Source organism: Populus trichocarpa, chromosome 1 (assembly GCF_000002775.5).
Source record: "Populus trichocarpa isolate Nisqually-1 chromosome 1, P.trichocarpa_v4.1, whole genome shotgun sequence".
Lineage (NCBI taxonomy): Eukaryota > Viridiplantae > Streptophyta > Magnoliopsida > Malpighiales > Salicaceae > Populus > Populus trichocarpa.
Genome location: NC_037285.2, coordinates 11,109,162 through 11,129,303, shown reverse-complemented (window position 1 = coordinate 11,129,303; position 20,142 = coordinate 11,109,162). Strand labels below are relative to the sequence as shown.

At 34.0% G+C, this 20,142-nt stretch overlaps 2 protein-coding genes across 2 annotated transcripts; one reads left to right on the top strand and one right to left on the bottom strand.

Annotated features, from left to right (window-relative positions):
• Positions 1-7,158, top strand: LOC7476799 (uncharacterized). The gene is made up of 5 exons (XM_002297659.4): positions 1-887; positions 1,967-2,003; positions 2,695-2,931; positions 3,061-3,108; positions 6,396-7,158. Exons 1-5 carry the CDS (start codon positions 562-564, stop codon positions 6,933-6,935), a joined length of 1,188 nt encoding a protein of 395 aa, XP_002297695.2. The 5' UTR covers positions 1-561; the 3' UTR covers positions 6,936-7,158.
• A 273-nt stretch (positions 7,159-7,431) lies between these two features.
• LOC18094118 (uncharacterized) lies at positions 7,432-13,021 on the bottom strand. Its single transcript, XM_006368288.3, has 5 exons — positions 12,785-13,021; positions 11,646-12,084; positions 10,980-11,093; positions 10,541-10,842; positions 7,432-8,055 (listed from the first exon to the last, which is right to left on the bottom strand). The coding sequence occupies exons 2-5, from the start codon at positions 11,943-11,945 to the stop codon at positions 7,656-7,658; spliced, it is 1,116 nt and encodes a 371-aa protein (XP_006368350.3). The 5' UTR covers positions 11,946-12,084; positions 12,785-13,021; the 3' UTR covers positions 7,432-7,655.
• Positions 13,022-20,142: the final 7,121 nt, after the last annotated feature.

Below are 20,142 nucleotides of genomic sequence, written 5' to 3'. Positions count from 1 at the left end.
GAAGGGGTCATTACCAGAGAGATTTGCGTTGGTCTGTACATTGACTCCATCTGTACAACTGACAGACAATGAAGTCATGCACATATATTGAACTGAACTCGGTTTCGAAGTTAAGGCACTGCTCCAACCCACCAGTCCCTCTCTTTCTCTCTCATGCATTGAAAAAAAGACTCTCTCTGCCACCGCCAGTCACCATACGCAAAATACACCACCACCTGCTCAACTCTCTCTCTCTCTCTCTCCCCTTCCTTGAAATATGCAAGATTAATTAACCCCGTTAAAACTCTGAAGATGGTAACACGCAAAGAATTAGCTAGACAAGCACTACCAAGAACCCTAGAAACCTTTCTTCTATTAGCATCATCACGCTTTCTTTCTCTCCCCCTTTAGGAAACACAAGTTACTTCAAAAAAGCAACTAGTTTCTCCATTTTACACAAAACCCACAGACTTTTCCTTTGCATTTAATTCTTGTTCTTTTTCTCTACACATGAACTCGTCAAGGTTGTTCATGGTTCAATGACTCATGTTTTTTAATTTAAAAATCTTGTCGGAGGGGTGAATGGGGTGCATGTTCTCTCAACTAGCTGCACAGTTCGCTTTCTTTCCTCCATCTCCACCTACATACCAGATTAAGAAGGGAGACAATGGCAAGCTCTCTGTTGTCTCAACTTCTTCTCCTTCTATGCCGCTTCCTCTTGCTGATGATAATTCACTAGATGTGCTCATGATTGATACAAAGAGAGGCAACAAGATTGTTGCCTTTTATCTCAAAAACCCTTATGCTAGACTCACCGTGCTTTACTCTCATGGCAATGCTGCTGACCTTGGCCAGCTTTATGATCTCTTTGTCCAGCTCAAGGTCAATCTCAGAGTTAATCTCATGGGGTTAGTGTCATAAACTGCTGCAAAGATTTTTTTTCCTTTTCTTTTTTTGAGAGTGCAATTTTTTTTTCCTTGTAAAATGTCTGATACAATCTATAGTGAGTGTTTCTGCTTCTATTTGCAAATTTTCAAACTTGTTGTGAAAGGGGTCTTGTATTTAATGTTCTCTCTGCTTTTCTTTGGGCCTGTAGCTGCTTTCTTTGTGGGGCTGAATGGTTTCTCTCTTAAAACTTTCTCCCATTTTCAACTTCTTTTTTTTCCGGCAACATTTTTCCTATTATGGTTCTGGATTTTGTTGGGTTAGATCTGTGATTAGTGTTGGTCGAGATTTAATTATTTCTAGTGTTAATGACTTTTTTTAAAACCATTAAGCAAATAATTGTTTTAATTTATGCATTCATCCATTTTAATTAATTAATTTATATTTACTCTTTAAAGTGATAGTGAAGATGGCTGGTAAGTTAAAGGAGTTTTCTTACTGGCATGAGTTCTTTCCACCTTTTTATTCTTAACTTGTGTTTTACTTAAAAGAAAAGGTGAATGATACTTACAGACTCGTATTCGGATAACATCGGTAACAATGCTTAGTTTCTTCTCTTTAGAGTTTTGTGTGCCTTTTGGGCTCTGTGAGGTTTTAACTTTATTGTATCTTTGACTTGTTTCTATTTGTCATTTCTGGTACAGTCCTCCTAATTCAGATCTTGAAAAAGTTAGAAACATGATCTATTCAATGGCTTCTCAGATTTCTGTATGTCATTTTTTAATCACTTCTATGGAGCTCTATGGATCCAATCTTTGATATGACCTTAAACATAAGTATACTTCTGGTTCAGTTACACTAGAGAGTATAATGTGTTGTTGCTCCATAACTTTTTCCACATTATATCCTCTAATAAGTCACATTCAAATGCTTGCCTAATTTTACATGCCAATGAATTTTTCTTCCTTTGTCTTTTGAAAAGATGGCTGTCTCGTGCCATTGTTCTCTAGCTTTCAGTATTTCTTGGTATTCTTGCTTCTCCCCTGCTGTTTTCTTTATTGAATTGAATTATGATCTCTTCCTTCTGAATGCTATAATGCAGATATGACTATTCTGGTTATGGTGCCTCTTCTGGTAAGGTAAGCTGTCATTCAACTTAAGCTAACTACATGAACAGCATTTTATTCATGGCATGTTTAAAGAATTGCAGCTAATTGAACAAATTGAGATCTACAAGTTAATATGTAAAGTAATTAAAAACATTAATATAATTTGGAATTTCAAATCATAGAGGAAAATCTAGAAGTAACAAGAGAGCTCATTTCTTGTGCTTGAGTTAACATGTACTGGAAATCTGGATCATGCAATACCAAGAACTTTTGAGTGAATGTATATGGGAAAATCAACAAAGCATGGGTCTATATAAAAGACAGCAAGTAATTACATCATCTTTGCTTATCAGCAATAATAAAAAGAACAGCGATATTGGTGGGGGCAATTAGCACTCCACCAAGTGATAATGCACTCTGAATTTATAGTGATAAGAGAGAAAAAAATAAGAGTGATAGACTGGAGTGCTACTAACTCCACCCAGAGTACAAATGAACCCTTGCAGTCCAGATATATTATATAGTTGTGGAAGTAGATTAGGATGTTTATTCTTTAAAAGAGTTTTGGAAGTTGAGTTATGTGAACACTTACTAGCTCCACTACTTATTTGTTATCATCTGGCTTCCCAAGTTAGACAACCTTTCGAATGATTTACAAAGCTTACAGCACTCTGATATCGAAAACTGCATGGTAATCATATATCGTGTTTTCCATGTCCAGCCAAGTGAGTCCAACACATATGCTGATATAGAGGCAGTTTACGAGTGTCTCCAGACACAATATGGAGTTAGTCAGGAAGAGTTAATTTTGTATGGGCAGTCAGTTGGTAGTGGGCCAACATTGCACTTGGCAGCGAAGTTGCCAAGGCTGAGAGGGGTGGTTTTGCATAGTGCCATTCTTTCTGGTCTTCGTGTGCTCTGCCATGTGAAGTTCACATTTTGCTTTGACATATACAAGGTAGGCTAACTATCTTGGTCGTTGTTAGTTATGGAGATTCTAATGGTTTATTGACTAATGGGCACCATGTCTGTTGTTCTTCTATCTCTGCTGCCATTTTTAAGCTATACGTTTGTCTCATAAATGCAGAACATAAACAAAATTCGGAAGGTGAAGTGCCCTGTTCTAGTGATACATGTAAGTATCTTTTCTTCCAATAGTTTTCTTTAGAAACTCCTTATTGTGCAATCGTTCTGCTGAGACTTTGTTCTCCAAGCAAATCCATTTTTAAAGTAAACCCAGTCAAATGCTTGTGTGAGGGTTTGAGAATGCATTGAAATTTGAAATGCTTTAATGTGCATCATGTCTGGCTGTCCAGGTTGATTAAGATTTCTGGGCTTATTTAAGGTGATATCATTTTGTTTTTAGGGTCTAGTCATCATATAAAAGTAGTTTAAGACACATAAGGTGCTGCCAAACAAATTATGAATGTGATGGGAGCATCATAGGTGTTAGTGGGGCTATTAACTACTGTGATATGTTGAATGTAGGATTTGGATGATGTGCTTTAGTGTTTTTATTTGTTGCTTTCCCATATAAATGTGATTTCTGCTTTATAATTTTGTGCAATAGGTATGAGTGTGATTCTCCTGGAAACTTTCATAAAAGTTAGCTGCAACTTAAAATGAGCTGAAAAGTTGTTGCAACTTTGAATTTCATTTATTTGCTTGTAGAGATGCATATGTAACATTTGTTAGTGCTTTGTTTGCTTTCATTGTTTTGTTTCCACTTATTATGCAACGATGGAAGTATATCAAACTAACCTTTTTGGATTTTCTACAAAAAAGTAAATAATAATAGAGAAGAGTATGGCTATACATCATAGGTTTGGTGGTGCTACAATGCATTATGGGACATGTGTTGATTGTCACGTCCTTTGGTTGTTGGCATGGCCATCCAAGGTATCGATCACATTAGCAACATTGCAGGTGTGGCCATTTTAGTTCCTATGATATGCTAATATGACATGACTATGTCAGCAAGGTTGTTGATGCAGCTGACACCTCAAATAGTTATTTCAGTAATTATATTCACATGACAATCAACAAGTGTCCTGAGATGCATTGGTGTATCTTGAGACCAAGATGCTATTTTCATTGGCAAATAGTGAAACATGATATAGGGAAGCATTTAACTGTTTTATATGTGAGAGGACATGAGTATAACTTTGGTCTTCAATTTTTAATAAACAGCAAAAAAAATATAATAGGGTAGCATGACCATAGTCATTATTCATTCGTGATCCTAAAATGTTAAGAAATCGATAATGTTGTTGGTATCAAAGTTTTTCATATTACATGACATGTCTACAAATAGTAATTATTGTGTTGGTGAACCTTGTTAAAAACTGGTTAAGTCGGTAATCATAGTAGAAGGTAGTCATTGTGCTCAACAGAAATTGATTGGATTAATTCGGGTTTTTGTTGATTTGCTCGACCATAGCTGGTCAACTTGATCAAAGTCTTCAAAATAGGTTAATTTGGTCATTGTGTCGGTGCATTTTTCAAAGTGAAACTTTGGTGAAGGGAGTATGTAACTAAAGTTAATTTGGTCAATGTGTTGATGCATTTGTCAAAGTGAAACTTTGTTTAAGGGAGTTTGTAACTAAGGTGGTGTGGTTTGAATCAAATTTGATCAAGGGTGATGCTAATGGTGTCTAAAGATACTTGTTAAGGTGTATTTATTATGATAGTTGATTTTTAAAACTACTCCTAGAATTTGTAATTTCAATCATTATCGTGTCAAAGTTTATAATTGGGAAACATGAAATGTATCCTTTTTCTTTTACAAAAGATCATAAATAATAATGGATAAAACATTTTCAAAACATAATAAATACACAAGTTTAAACCCTCATTACCATTACTTTTGATTGATTAATTAGGCCGGATGAGTTGAGTGTTTGTGTGGTAGCGTGGTGGTTTTTAAGTCATCGAAGTAATAGGGTGCTTTGCTACCACTGGCTAGCAAAGCATCTTTGATTTGATTTTCAGCATTTGCTACAGTGGCTTCTAAGCCACCACACTTCCAAGCACGCACCAAGTCAATTTGATTAATTATCAAAGTTTAGGTCAAAACCTAGTGAAATCAATCTACTTTGGTCAATTTTAAGGATCAAGTTTGACCAATATTGATTAATTTGACCAAGTTCAACCAAATTGACCAACATTGATGGTGAGGAAATGTGTTTTTGCAAAAAATTCACCGCGTGAACAACTTCCACTAGATGTGTGAGACCCACTACCGCGCATCCAATGATTGTGAATACTCTTAATGAATTTTGTGTTCCTAAGGCTTACGGCAGAACCATAATGGGAATGACCAACTTAACTAGATCTGATCTCATTGATTTCCATTCACTACATTTGATCAAATTGGACTGCAATAAACGATGTTGGTCTGTGTTTTATGGTTACTAGGATTGACTGAGCTCAAAATCTTATATATGAAAATAATATTATTGCTATGGTAGCCAGCTATGTTTTCAGAGAAACCTAGATATTGTAAAACTGTTCCTTTGATTTTCATTTCATTATTTATCAAGAGTGCTTACATGAATGGTGCTTGATGTAACACATGAATTGAATGTATGTATAGTGTAAAACATGTAATTAATTGCAAGGTTGCAGGTGAATAAATGACAAATGAAGTGTATATTTTGTTTTTGTTGTATAAGGTAACCTACTTCTGGATTTCTTAAAAAACTCTTTGTGCTAGTGGTTCATCATCTATTGTGCTACTCAGCTGATCCAAATAGGTCACCTATATTTTGCTGTTTGATCGAGGTTCAGAAAAAGAAAAAATAAAAGGAAAAAGCTACATATTTTCTCCCCTTAATTAAGTATATATTCAAACCATTTAACCCAACGGTAAATTTGTTTCGCAATTACTTGACTTGTAAAGAGCCTGCCTCTCTTTTTCTTTCAAGTTATCTCCTTCCCATTTTTTATGGTGATAAGCCTTAGGAAACATGATTCCATTTCATTATTGAGAATGTAAAAACTTTCTGATTTTCCAAAAACTAGTTGCATTGATTTCATGGGCTATGTGATTAAGGATGTTGCATAGTAGAATTTATCAAGTTTCAGTACTAAACTAGTTGAGTTGATTGCATGATTGGGGTTTATTTTAGGATCTTAGAACTATAATCTACTCTCTTTCCATATCTGCATGTGTTTGTATCTGCATGCATGCTTGCAAAATGTTGCTCCTTGTTATTTCATGCTAGATCACCCGTCATTGATATTCTAAATTCTCAAGTGCAAGGGTGTGTTATCCTCTGAGGTTCACTATGAAGTTGATGATTTCATCCGGCTTAAACTAAGTTGACCAATTTTGACCGTCTAAGTTCTATATGATTCGCGCTTTGCATCTGATCTGTCCGAAGCAGATTTTGAAATGGGGTTGCATCATATGTTTTACAGGGCACAGAGGATGATGTTGTGAACTGGTTACATGGTGATGGGCTGTGGAAAATGGCGAAAGAACCATATGAGCCTTTATGGATTAAAGGAGGCGGGCACTGTAACTTGGAATTATACCCTGATTACATCCGCCATCTCTGCAGGTTTATTCATGAAATGGAGAATTTAACCACAGAAATCCGTCTCAAAAAGATCCGGCAGAATCTGTGTCTAAAACCGAGGTCTAAGACTGATTCCAACAAGTGCTGTAGGTTCAAACTGTGGCGACCTAAATGCCCAGAATGTTTAAGACCCAGGTGCATAAAATGCTCGTGGGGTCCCAGGTGCGCAGAATGCTGGAGACCCAGATGCTCAAGTTGTGTTAAATGTTGCTGGCGAGCACCCAGATGCCCAAAATGTCCGAGACCCAGTTGCCCAAAATGTCCGAAACCCAGTTGCCCAAAATGTCCGAGACCCAGTTGCTGCTGTAGAATTAGATGTCTGCCCTGGCGATGTTGCTTTGGAAAACAGAGTGGGATGAATAGGAAGCAGGATGGGTGATAATAATAATAATAATCAGCATTGGTTGTATAGATTGCTGAATTCACTCACTAACACTCTTCTAATCTTGTGCGTTAGTGTACAAAACAAGAGGAAGTAGTTTGATTTTAATTTTATTAAAAATCATGGTGTTGGGATGTTCTTGGAAATGGAGATTTTGTATCTCAGCTCATTTGGATTTATTTCTGGAGATCCTTTTTATCTACACAATTTACAAGCTTCAGATCACCTCTTTAACCTCAGGCCTTCTTCTTCTTCTTCAGCTTCTGGTGTTTGGTTTACAATCCATAAAATCCCTTTTCATTTCCAAATAGAGCTCTCAAGCTGTTTTGTTAAATAAATAAATGATACTGTAGCTGTTACTATAATATACTGAACACACTGAGTAATTCTCTCTAATTTCAATGAGCCCTTGAAATTAATGTGTGAAACCTAGGAACGAGTATAAAGTTCAAGCAAAGATGATGGAAGCTCGTGATGCTATGAGAGCAAGACATGCATGGGATATCTACATCCTCTTACTTCATTTTCATTGCAACCAGCATAACGTGGCAGAACGTTTAAGCAAAGAAGATTAACTACAGCATTAGAATACCAGAAAAAAACTCTTGGAAAACAATCATATCAGATGATTGAACACTTTGCCATATATACCCATCATAAAACCAAGCCCGAGTAACAACACATCAGCTTGATAAAAGCTTCCCCCCCTTCCAAGCACTACTGGTAAGATGAAGCTGCTCCAGCAAAGGAATACCGGGCAGAGACTGGTACATAGGCTTCAGCCGCACCAGACGTTCCAAGCATTGACCACTGAAGATGATCATTGTATACTAGACCTTGATTCTCGTGAATTAATGGAGTGTAGTGAGATTGATAAGTTGATTGCAACGGCTGTTGCGTACTGGAAGATGCTGGCAAAGCATAGCTTGGTGCTAAACCCTGTTCCTGAGATGAAATACGCGAGGTTGTTGCAGAAGGGAGGTATTGACTATAATAATTGGCTACATTGTCTGAAAGCAAAACAGTATCTCTCTCCCTTGGTAACTGGGGCACATGATACTGATTTTCATGCCTGGCAACATGGTTCCTCGGACCCGTCTCCATTGCAACCTCATAACTGTGTATATGAACAATGCAAAAACATCCATACATGATTAGAGCCAACAGGGCAAATCAATCAAAAAGAATGCAAGAGAACTGCATAGCAAAGATATAGCTACCAAGTCTTTCCTGTGCGTATGGTTGCATTCTTAATTATTTTGGCATTGATTACAGATACAGATGATAGAAGATAGCACAACCCTTTACTTTTTAGCTGGAGGATCTGACACATCCAAGCCCAAGTTATTGGATTTTATTTAGTTTTATTATTAGACTTTAATTTACGTTCTTTTATTATATTTTTATTATTTAGTAGATATTAAGCTCAAATTTGATTATGATTAGGGTTTTTATTTGTAATTTTTGACATTATGATCAATTGAATAAAAATTGTAGAGTTGCAGACTTTTCTTCTTCCCTTTCTCTTCTTTTCTTCACTCTTTTCTTCTATTTTTTTAGCTTATTAGCTGCTTCTTTCTTCTTTCTTTTAATTCTCTTAAATCTCTTTTGTCAAGCGCCAGCTTTGATATCAAAGCAAAGGTTTTTTTAGTTGTTCTCACATCTAAACGATTTATAAAATAAAAAAAGTTTCTTTTAGCCTTTCTGTTTACCATCAAGACCTGGAAAAAAAAGTCTTACCTTTCTTTTACAACACAATCAGAAACCTTTAAAAAAATATTACACCTAGACAAACATGCCTTTAAATCTATTTTCCCCCAAATCCTAGCCAACATTCATCCCCTCCACCAACAACCACAATGGTCAGACCGGCCACCCCACACACCAGTTTTCCACATCACCAGCTGAAGATCAACCACCAAAGCCCGCTGCCTTGCTCGACCAACCACAAGCTCTGACAATCATTGTTGATCAGCCAACAAGAAAACCATCATTTCCTTGCGTAGCCGCCGACAACAAATCGATCCGCAACCACCATGTGCGACATATTGAGCTTCCTAACCTTTTACCCCTTACATGTGATGATAAAGATGAAGATGATTTTAATTTACTAGGTTGAGTTCCAACCATATCTACCTAGGTTTCAAGTAGCGTTTGTTCCTTTCATACCCTCAATCATATAGTGTTTATAGTTATAAGCCTGAAAAACCTGTAGATCTTTCCATGTATCTTGATACTAAGATGTTTGATTTAATTGAGTCTTTTGCATGTAGAGTATAATTTGAATGTTGAGATCATAAAATAAATTCAAGTAATGAACAATATAAATTTCATGTTGATTTATATAAGTATCATGATGCACTTGATGTTGGAGATTATTTCATGATATAGATTAGACCTGAACAGTGTCCTTTGAAAACCAATCATAAATTACAAGTGAGTAGTGCTAGACCATTCATAGTATTGTAAATGATTCAATCAAATTGTTAAGTCATTAAACTGACACCAAACTTTAATATTAGCTATATTTTTAAAACTTTTAGCACGAGGAACCTAGTTATATATAAAAGACATGATGCTCCTTTTAAATCTCCTATCCCATCATCCTATTACCTACACAAAAAGATCATATTAATACTACTTTGAATGCACAAGTTGTTTTTGCAAAGGATTATGAGGTTTTGCAAATCCCCGTTAGCGGGCAAGAGGACTTGCTTTGAACATTACTTGGATCTCACTAGAGATACATCACAACAACTTGATTTAAATAGTTGGGAGCATTATCGGAGTTGCCTTGAACTACACTCGACAGGTCAAGTTTCTTCAATCCTGGGAGAGTTAGTGAGGACACCAAGCCTATGGCATAGATTACACATGTATGGATGATGATGACGGATGTTAGTCCAACTCATTACTCTTTAGTTGGGGGGGTTAGGCACATCCAAACCCAAGTTATTGAATTTTATTTAGTTTTATTATTGAACTTTGTTTTATGTTTTTTGTTAGATTTTTATTATTTACTGGTTTTTAAGCTCAAATTTGATTATAATCAGGGTTTACTATTTACTTGTAATTTTTGACATTATGATTAGTTTTATGATGAATTGAATAAAAATTGCAGATTTGTAGACTTCTTTTCTTCTCTTTTTTGGCTTCTTTTTTCTTCTCTTAAATCTCTTTTGTCCCGTGATCATATTCAATTGTTGAATAAGTAACCTTTTATTCAAGAATTTTTCATGTCAAAATAATGCATCCAAAGAAAGCATCAAATAGATAGCTAATGTGTATTAATTTGTGTGTATATGCATGCGTTCAAATGAATGTGGACGAAGATCTGGCCTAACATCTACCAGTTTCAATGTATATGAAGATCTGACCATCAAAATTTAATAAATAAATAAAAAGTATTGCCTGATTCCCAAATGCATTTCCTCAAGTTACACAGTAACACCAGGGACTTGATTTTATTTGATAGCTAGAGTTGGAGATGGTTTCTCCTAAGGTTTTGTCTCTAGAAGAAGATAATATCATCTCCGACACCACGTTAAGTCATTTGGTTATAAAATTTAACACAAATGCAAATGTCAAAATAGAAATCATACCTCCTTTGAGGATCATAAGTAGACTGAGGTGCTTCGGCTGAGTATTTCTGGTTACTCTGAGGAAGAGTATTTTGATGAACATAATGGAGGTGCTTAGTAGGTTGAACCCATCCCCCAGGCAAGGTGCGGGGATGGGTTGCCCCGGGCAAATAAAGAGAATATGGCCTTGCAGATGGTAGAACCCTCTCCACCGTAATTGCAGAAGGAAATGCATGCGCTGGAGCCACATTTGCAACAATGGGCACCACAGATATAGATGGCGGCAAATCAATTGGCCAGAACAGTGATACTAAAGTTTTCACCTGTACATGAAGAAATTCCTAAATATATAAAAATTGCCATTCATTTCCAGGCAATAAACAATCTTTTTCTTTAATAAAAGAGCTTAATAAACAATTTTCGCCCAACAAGAATGCAAGAAAGTAAAGGTGCATCTTACTTGTTCAGTACTCAACTCTTGCCTGAACTTAGAACCCTGATAGTTGTCTTTAATGGCATGTTTCAAGGCACTCTCAGCAAGAGGTAAGCAGTCACTGACGATCTTAAACCTCACCTAAAGCAAGGAAACAAGAATAAACAATGAAAAATCAGAAACTGAGTGTTTACACAAACAGGTTCAAATGTTTAGCACATGGCATGACGATGGAAAAATGGAAAAATAATATTGCAAAGGATCTAGATAAATATGTTGGAGAATCCTAGAAAATAATTGTGGAACATCTGATTGCATTTACCACTCCACGATCCAGTTAATCCCAGAAACATATAAGATAGACATCAGATACAAGATTTCATATCATTTGGGGACCACATTGAATGACACCTTGAATGCGCATTATGTTCAAGGAGCAACTGTACTTGAAATTCAAGCTGTATATTTAAATAATTTCAAGTTATAGTAGGATACATCCTCTTCATTCCAAAAAGGGTTTCTTTAGCATGTAAAGAGCATGGAGAAGGATTTGAAAAAAAGGAATACTTAGTTAGCACACGGGCAGATGTACCATTTACCACTCATAATATCATAGCAGTTACTCATGCATTGAAAGTTATACTAGTTTTATTATCCATAAGACCCCAGACAGCTACATTTCCATTTTCTCACCTGTGCTGGAAATTTCCCATTAAATGCAGCTGGTTCCAAATTCATCCCTCCCCTGGAAATAGCAGTGTAGATGCCGTAAAGGCGCTTCATGCCAAAATCAAATAGAAAGAGCTTTGTACCCGGTTTGATTTTCTCAACTATGTCTAAATTTCCCCGAGGCAGCCCAAAAACACGATAGCGGTAGCACTCAGGTTTTGTTTCTCCATTGCACAAAAATATAAATCCAGTTATCTTTTCATCACTTTCGTTCCTTTCCATCATCACATGAGTAGCAGTTGGTGCATAAACAGGATGGAGCATGGTTGCCAAAGAGGAGCCACAAGTATAAGCTGTATTTACCGGCAGGGTTTTCTTCTATTTTTTTATGAAACTCTTTCCTATCTTCTAACCAGCACTTGAATGATTTGCTGCTGGCCCTTGATCATTGAGCCTCTCCACTCTGCCACGGGTAAGTAAACCACGCCAATTTAACAGAAAATTCATTTTCTTCAAGTGAAATCAAATGCATAAAAAGAAAAGAAGCAATATTTTGCACGTTTGCATATAATAGGAATGGTTTTATCCCAGCCAGGTGTTTATTCTATCAGCATCCAGAGCACCAAAAACGAAATAATTAACGAGCATTTGCACATGCTTATTTCTAGGCTTCAAACATCAGATACTAAAAACGCAGACATGCCGACGGGGCTGCAGTAAGTCATACAAATTCATATATAACTTCATTAATTGAGCAAAAATTAAATCAAACTCAGAAAACCATTCTCATTCATAATGTTTTGAAACTTTTGCTAAAATCCAAGAGAAAATGAGAAAATATAAAAATAAGAGCTATATCCATGCACCGCTGTAACATCATGTTAAGATACAATCCTCGATCACATATTTATTCTAGAACAACCGCATTGCAATCACAATTCTCGTTATTTATTTATTTGCTTATATTAGTTGAATCAATGAAAAGGTTTCAGAGAAAATCAAACAGAACTACTGAAATAACCCCAAACAAGCCGTATCATATAACGCAAACTGCAAAACCCTACCTCGATCAACTTCATTGGTGGGAAATACATCAAGAAACCCTAAGAATATGCAAAGGAACCGAAAGTTAAGCCTAAAATGAGATTGTGATTAAAAACTACCTGGAAATTCCCGAGCGAATGTTTGCAAAATTATTGACACTGCTGGGCTGGGTTTGTTGGAGTGTATCGGCAGATTTCATGGACTGATTTTGGTTGCTACAACAATTCACGCGAGAGACGGTGATAAATTATTAGGTATACCTTTCATCATCATTTAAATTATTTTTAGGACCAATGGGACTTTAGCACATTCGCATTGGAGGTCACAGGTTTAATTCTTGGTAAATATTAGTTTGGTTCTGAGAAAATACTACTTATTTACCCGCAATATCGCATCGCAGGTAGTTTTATCTTATAATTAAAATAGATATTTATATAAAAGACAACTATTTAGATCTTGAGAACATATATATTTTGTTAGGTAAAATACTTTTTTTTATTTATATATATTTTTATTCTACTAAAATATTTCTTTCTTATTAGTAATATGTTTTTTTAATAAAAATAAAGGTAATTAATCAACTTTTTGTAAGAATTACAATAATTTGAATTAAATAGAAAACAATATATCTAAATTTTATTTTTTTATGCATGTATTTTTTTTCAATAAAAATACATTTTTTTATCGGAAAAATCAGTTTTTAATAAAAACTTTTATCATGAACTATAAAGTAAGTTTAAATAAAAAATCATGTCTTAATATTTTATATGCAATTGAAGAAAAAAAGAAAAATTGATATGAGAAAACTATATAAAAGTTTTATAAAAAAAATTATTTTATTTTCATTGAATATTTATTATTATATTTTTTAAAAATCTTGCATAGAAGGGATATTTATTATTATAAGAATTAATTGTATAAATTTTTTGATGCAAAACACCTATTTTCAACTTTTTCACTTAGAAATATCCAAAAACAATGTTCCAAAAAATTTGTTAAACTCGTTTCTAGTCTTAAAACACACTTCACTGGTAACAAATAAAAATCCAAAATTAAATTGAATAAAAAACTCACACATCCATTTCTTAAAAGTGTTTTTATGGATATTTTACCAAAATTAAAAAACTCAAATTGTATGCCATTAATTAGCAAACATCTTAAATATTCAAGTTTTGCTCTCGAGTTAGTGCCCGTTTGATAATATGGTGCAAATCACGTTTCACTAAATTTTATTTTATTTTTTTGGCTTAAATTTATTTATTTTTTATATTTTTAGATCGTTTTGATGTGTTAATGTTTAAAATAATTTTAAAAAAATAAAAAAATTATTTTGATATATTTCTAAACAAAAAATACCTTAAAAAACAACCATTAGCTGACTCTCCAATACATAATTAATTGAAGCCCATGAAACTCGCAGGCCAAAATGGGCCGCAGTCAGCTGAAAGTCAGATCCGGGCTATATTTCTTTCTAATTCCAACTCCCAGGTTGTTGTTGCTTGTCTGGACAGGCAACTCTGGGGGATGAGTCTTTTGTTTGGGGTTTTTCTCTTCTCACAGTCTAACCTAAAACTTGAACTTTAGTGGTTTAGGAGAAATTTCACTCTTTTCTCTTTTAACCATGTAGCTTACCTCTAAAAATTACAGTGCCATGCTAGTTGAGACGTGAAACCTTATTAAGAAAAAAAAGAAAAAAAAAAAAAGAGTTGAGAATTGGCCTACGAAATGGCTTTTCTTATCAACACCTATGTGTGTTTAAAAAACTCCATAAAAGCCCAAAGAAGTAAACAGAAAGCCCCATACAAGCCCAATTAAGTCACAAAAAAGCCCAAAAACACGTGGGAAAGAAAATTGGAAATTAACACCATAAATCTTTAGATATGTACAAAGAATTTTCGAGAGAGAGGAAATTAACCGGAAGGTGGAAAACTTCAAAGAAGAAATATTCAAATTAATATATGTATTAACAATAATAATAATAATAATAATAATGTTATTTTTGTACTCTCATACCAATTTGCGTGTCAATCAAGATTAATTTTTTTTTCCGGATAAATTTAAAACCGCACCTTTCATGTTAACACAGAGCAAGAATTTAATAAATTATGGAGTGCTGATCCAAGATTTAAACTGATGAAATAAAAAAAACAAAGCAAATTCCTTTTAATCACCGGACCGATCTCTTGAAGTTATATTACAACAGACTCAATCGCAAGGAGACGGATAAAATGAATTAAGAAATATTTTAACGCACAGCTCCTGGTTTATCTGTCCTCTAAAACAAATCCCAGAGTGGATAATTCACGCCATGCATGTTTTTTTAAACTAATCTCTATATTTTAGATACCACACGAAATAGGCTTCAAGTGACCCGTCGGAAAACAAGAAACCGATTCAAGCCTGCGTTGTTCTTTACTTGGAAGTTGTTCGGATAGAACGTTCGTACGTATAGCTGGTGTTTTTAGCCGGAATTCGCTCCTTCTTTTCTCTTCTTCTGTGTTGATGGCTTGTGGATCTGTGCTCAGGTGGCTAATGCTGCCAGACCTTTTCTTTTTCCTGAACAGTAGTGTCAATTCAAACGAAGGAGTCAAGGGGCACTTGTTATGTTGATTTTGTATATCCCTTCGGTGTTTATCATGAACACACTGTGATTTTACATTTCTTCAGCTGCTAGTAGTTGACCGTGTCGATTTTTGTGTTTTAACTATTAAATTATCCGGGAGCACACAGACTCGTAGACAGCCAGAGGATCGGGTGTCGGATCTTTTTTTGGCTCCCAGCTGCAACGTCTCTTGGTTGCTGTTTTATGGAGAGATCCATTGACTCTATTCCAGCAGATAAAATTGAATGCCACTCATGCTCAAAATTTGAGTCGTCCAAGAGAGGTAGACAGAGAGAACAAAAAATCGCACGCCATGGAGGATTACCCTTTCCTAGGTTGTGGCGATCATCTAGCATCCTAGTTTTGTTTTTACATAGTTATCTAATTTGAAGAGATATTATTACACCACCTTGATCCTTAAATAAACCAAGTCAATGGTCTGAATCAATATCTTCAAAGACTTGGTACAAAACTTGATAGGTGTCAAGAGAATAAGCCAAAGACTTTCGATTCAGATATTGTTAATAGATTCCAACACATAACCTGAATCATTATTCAAGCACTTGCATGATATTTTATGCGAGCCTTGAATTGGAATACTGTAATACCAATTACATTTCTTTCCATGTCATGAATGTTCCTTGAATTATCATGACAGGACATCTCAACTCTCTCACCTTTATTAGTTATATTATGGTCTGAATTAATGAAAGTTATTTTTGGAATGTTGTTGAAAACAATGGCAGGTTCATTCTTTTTATGTTTAAAAACATAAACTTTGATACCATTAATTTTAGAATTCTTCTTAATCGAATACGAAGCACATCCTTCGTAATTTTCTTTATCAGAAACCAATTATAAAACCACCTCCACAACATTCTTATTAACCGAGGTAAAATGAACTTCTTTGATATACTTAGATTCATCATAGACTAAGATTTTTTCATTAAAATTTTATCTTTTAGTATCATCTTTTTTTATATTATAGAATTTTGATGATTGATTCCAATCCATAATTGATATAGAACCATACAAAAAATTTAGCTTCAACATTATTTTTTTGTTGCTGAAATTTCTCTTGTATATCTTTATCAGGAAGCTGCCCCATCCGATCTTTATTACCGGAAGAACCATTTTTAGAAATATCAACTTTTATACCAGGATCTCGATATGGTATTTTATTACTTCTTATTTGATATCCAATGCACGCATGGTTGGATAATCTGAAAATATCATATTTTAAACTTGAATTCCACGTATGACAAGATATGCAAATTTCAGCTTAAAGTTAGCCCACATGCCAATACTAAACACCATAAAGAATTTATCTCATTTGCATTGTGAACCTAAACTCAAGTAGCCCAACACCAAAAAGACTATTAGAGGACACTCATGTGTCAAGCTCCCCTGGTTGAGAAAAACTCATCATGAACATCACTCAAACTTCATTGAATGATAAGTAACTCATATTAATCAGCACAAGTCACTTCATTTTCTTGATTTGATTTATTCAGTAAGTTTTTTTTTTGACAGGCATATCTTTCCCTATAATAGCAACAATTGTATGATTTGGACAATCATAAGCAATATATCCATACCCTTGATATTTAAAACACTATTTTGAATTCAAATTTGAGAAACGAGATGCTTTAGGACCAGCCCTGACTCTTCCCTTTTCAGAAGCCTTTAAAATGGAAGACTTTATTATTGTAGTGCTTTTCGAGAATGAATTAGTCCCCTGGTTAGAAGAGTTCTCCTTGGATGTTGATTTCTACCTAGTCTTTTTAATCTCTTTATGCTACTTTTCAACATTCAAAGCAAGTCTTCTAACATTATTGATTGTCTAATAAGGTTGCAACCAAATCACATTAGAAATTTCTTCTCTTAACCCACCTAAGTATTGGGCTATTATTTGCTCTTCATGCTCAATAATATTGCACTTAGCATGAGCAATTCAAATCTCATCATATACTCTTCATCGGTCAGTAAAGATTGCTTTAGGTTATGAAACTTGAGAAAAGTCTCTTGTCGATAGTGTTATGGCAAGCTCTTAAAATCCATTTTAATCTTCTTTCAAGACTTGATCTTACTTTTGCCCTCATGAGCCATTTACTTCTTAATATTCTCTTATTACGATGAATCATATTTTGTGAGTTTAAGAGTCACAAAACTTCACTTTTCTATTATTAGGATACCCTTTGAAATAAAAAAACCCTCTCAATAGTTTGAGTCAATAAATAAAATCACCGGGTTATATTTTTCCCTCGAGCTTAGACCATCCTAGCATCCAAAACTTAATGTTGCTCATATAGCCAATGGCTATAGTTAATCGTAATAATTTTTTTAACATGACAAAAGATAAAAAAAACCTTCCAACCTAACTTCTTATTTAGCTTGAGTTTATAGTTAAATTGGATGGGAGTAGCCTTGACTTGACACAGTCGACGTGGTGGTCCAAAGACAACTCGGTCGAGTGGTAAAAATATTTTAAGGATGAAATTGAAAAAAAATAATGAAATTAAAATAGAAATGGAAGGGAAAAAGAAATGAGGGGCTGAATTGAGGAGGGGAGGGGGTTTATTTTAAGCATCGAGGTAGTAATTGCTGCTGGTTGTGCAAGGAGCTACCGGATTAATTGGAACCATCTATATATGTTCATGTATTTAGTTTTCCTTGTTGCGTGCAGGCATGTGTTGCGGTGTCAAATCGCGTTCACACTATTAATATGTTAAAACTGTCAGCCTTTATGCAAAACAGCAATCGTTCTCAAATGTCGGGCGTCTGTTGCTCCGTTCGGCAAGGGCCAGAAAAATAAGCTACTCTACCCTTCGTCCTCTTCTTTTAATTTAACGTTGACGAAACTAACGAAGAAAACAAAATAAGAAAGACAACGCAAACTTGGAAAAAAGACCATATGCGTTATCCCCTTTATTTATTTTTTCATAATCGAATTCTAGAATGGATTTTTTTATAAAATGATTTGGGAATGAAAACACGAAACCCCACCTATATATCCTTCGAAAAAAGAGTTTAATGAGGGAAAAAAATCATGATAATCTTAAAAAAAAAATAGTCAACGAAAAGAAAAAGACACCAAAAATAATATTTAATTTAAAAAAAAATAATCTAAAATAATCTAAAAAAAAAAAATGATTTAAGCCAACTTAAGTTAGGATACCAAATATACAAGTCAGATCATGAGATCGAGATAAGTCAAAATAAAAAATAAAACAAATAAAATTTAATTTCAAACAAATCAAATATAGAAAAATAGAATATAAAAGAAGGTCAATATAAAAAAAGACCAAGAAAAATACCCAACAAACCAAGCAAGTTAACCAAACTCTACGACCTGAATCATGCAAATGAGATAACTAAATAGAAATCAAATTGGAAAAACATTTCAAAGATCATTTCTAAAACAACCTAATGCTCAAAAACTAAACGCAAACAATAATAAATTTTAAAAAAGCAACCCTGAAAAAAATTGAGCCAACTTAGGCCAACTCACCAAGCTCGCGTTCTAAATAATGGGACCAGAATAAATGTATAGAAAGGAAACCGAAGAAAATTATGAAACTCAATATAAAAAAAACTTAACCTTGAAGTATGGGAAAAAAGAAACTAAGTCCCAAATGATATAATATTGAAGGATGAAATTAATAGGATAAAAAATATCGATAAATAAAAAAAACTCGAGATAACACAAGTCATTGTAAAAATTAGAGTAAAATTCTACAGAAAGTAAATAAATAAAAATAACAGAACTCACTCTCAAATTGAATAAATCCTAAAGGATAAAACAGGAAAAAAAACAGCCTAAATAAAGGGGAAAAAATAAGTAAATCCGGGTGAACCTTCTAACTCTAGACTAATTTTTAAAACACGTAGCTTGTGAAATCTTAGAACTAGATCTTCAAGGATGAAATCAAGAAAAAAAAATACCAATTTAAAAAACTTATCAGAATAAAAAATAGCAATAAAAAAACGAGGTTTAAATTTGATAGAAAACAACTTAAGGATGATGAAATTGTAAATAAGAGTAAATTTAAAAATGATCCTATATAAAAGAAACAAAAATCAAAAGAATGAAACCAAATTTGAAAGGTTAAAAATTAAAGAGGGATGAAATTGAAAAAGAATTCTAATTCTAAAAACTATTCAAAATGAAATAAATAGTAATAAAAGAAACATGGACTAAATATGAAGATAAAATGAATTGAAGGGCTACTTTGAATTTTTTAAGGGCCAATATGAAAATGTGGCCGGTGCCAAACTAGAGGGCCATTTGCAACACGTGTCATCTCATCATGAAAGGGATGTTGAGATGATTCAAATGTTGTTATGGAAGACGATGTTTAGTGACTGGATGACCCTACACGTAACAACAAGTTTTCTTAATAATATTTATTATATGACCAAATATAATAATATCCCTAAGTAACCTTGATATTAACATAATAGAAACCATGGTAAAAGGACCAAAAAGCCCTTGTAATATAGTTTTTTTAATCTTTAAAGGCAATAAAGTAATTTTACTATTCTGAAAAAAAATAGAAAGGACTAAAATGCCCATGATTGAAAACTATTTTTTATTCTAGGGTTAAAATAGTAATTTCATAGTGCCAAAAAAATAAAATAATTAATCTAACTCTGCATAATTTGTAAAAGATAATTTTATCATGGTGAAAAGATCATCATATCTCGAATGCCTAGTTCAAAGGTTTTACAAGTCAAGATTAATTTTGTTGTTACAATAGTATAATGAGTAGTGTTTTGTATCTTGCTGCACAATGATTTCCTTTCTAGCTCTAGATTGTTTTGCTAATACTAGCTATTTGACCCGTATTACACTGCTAGTCTAATATTTTTGTC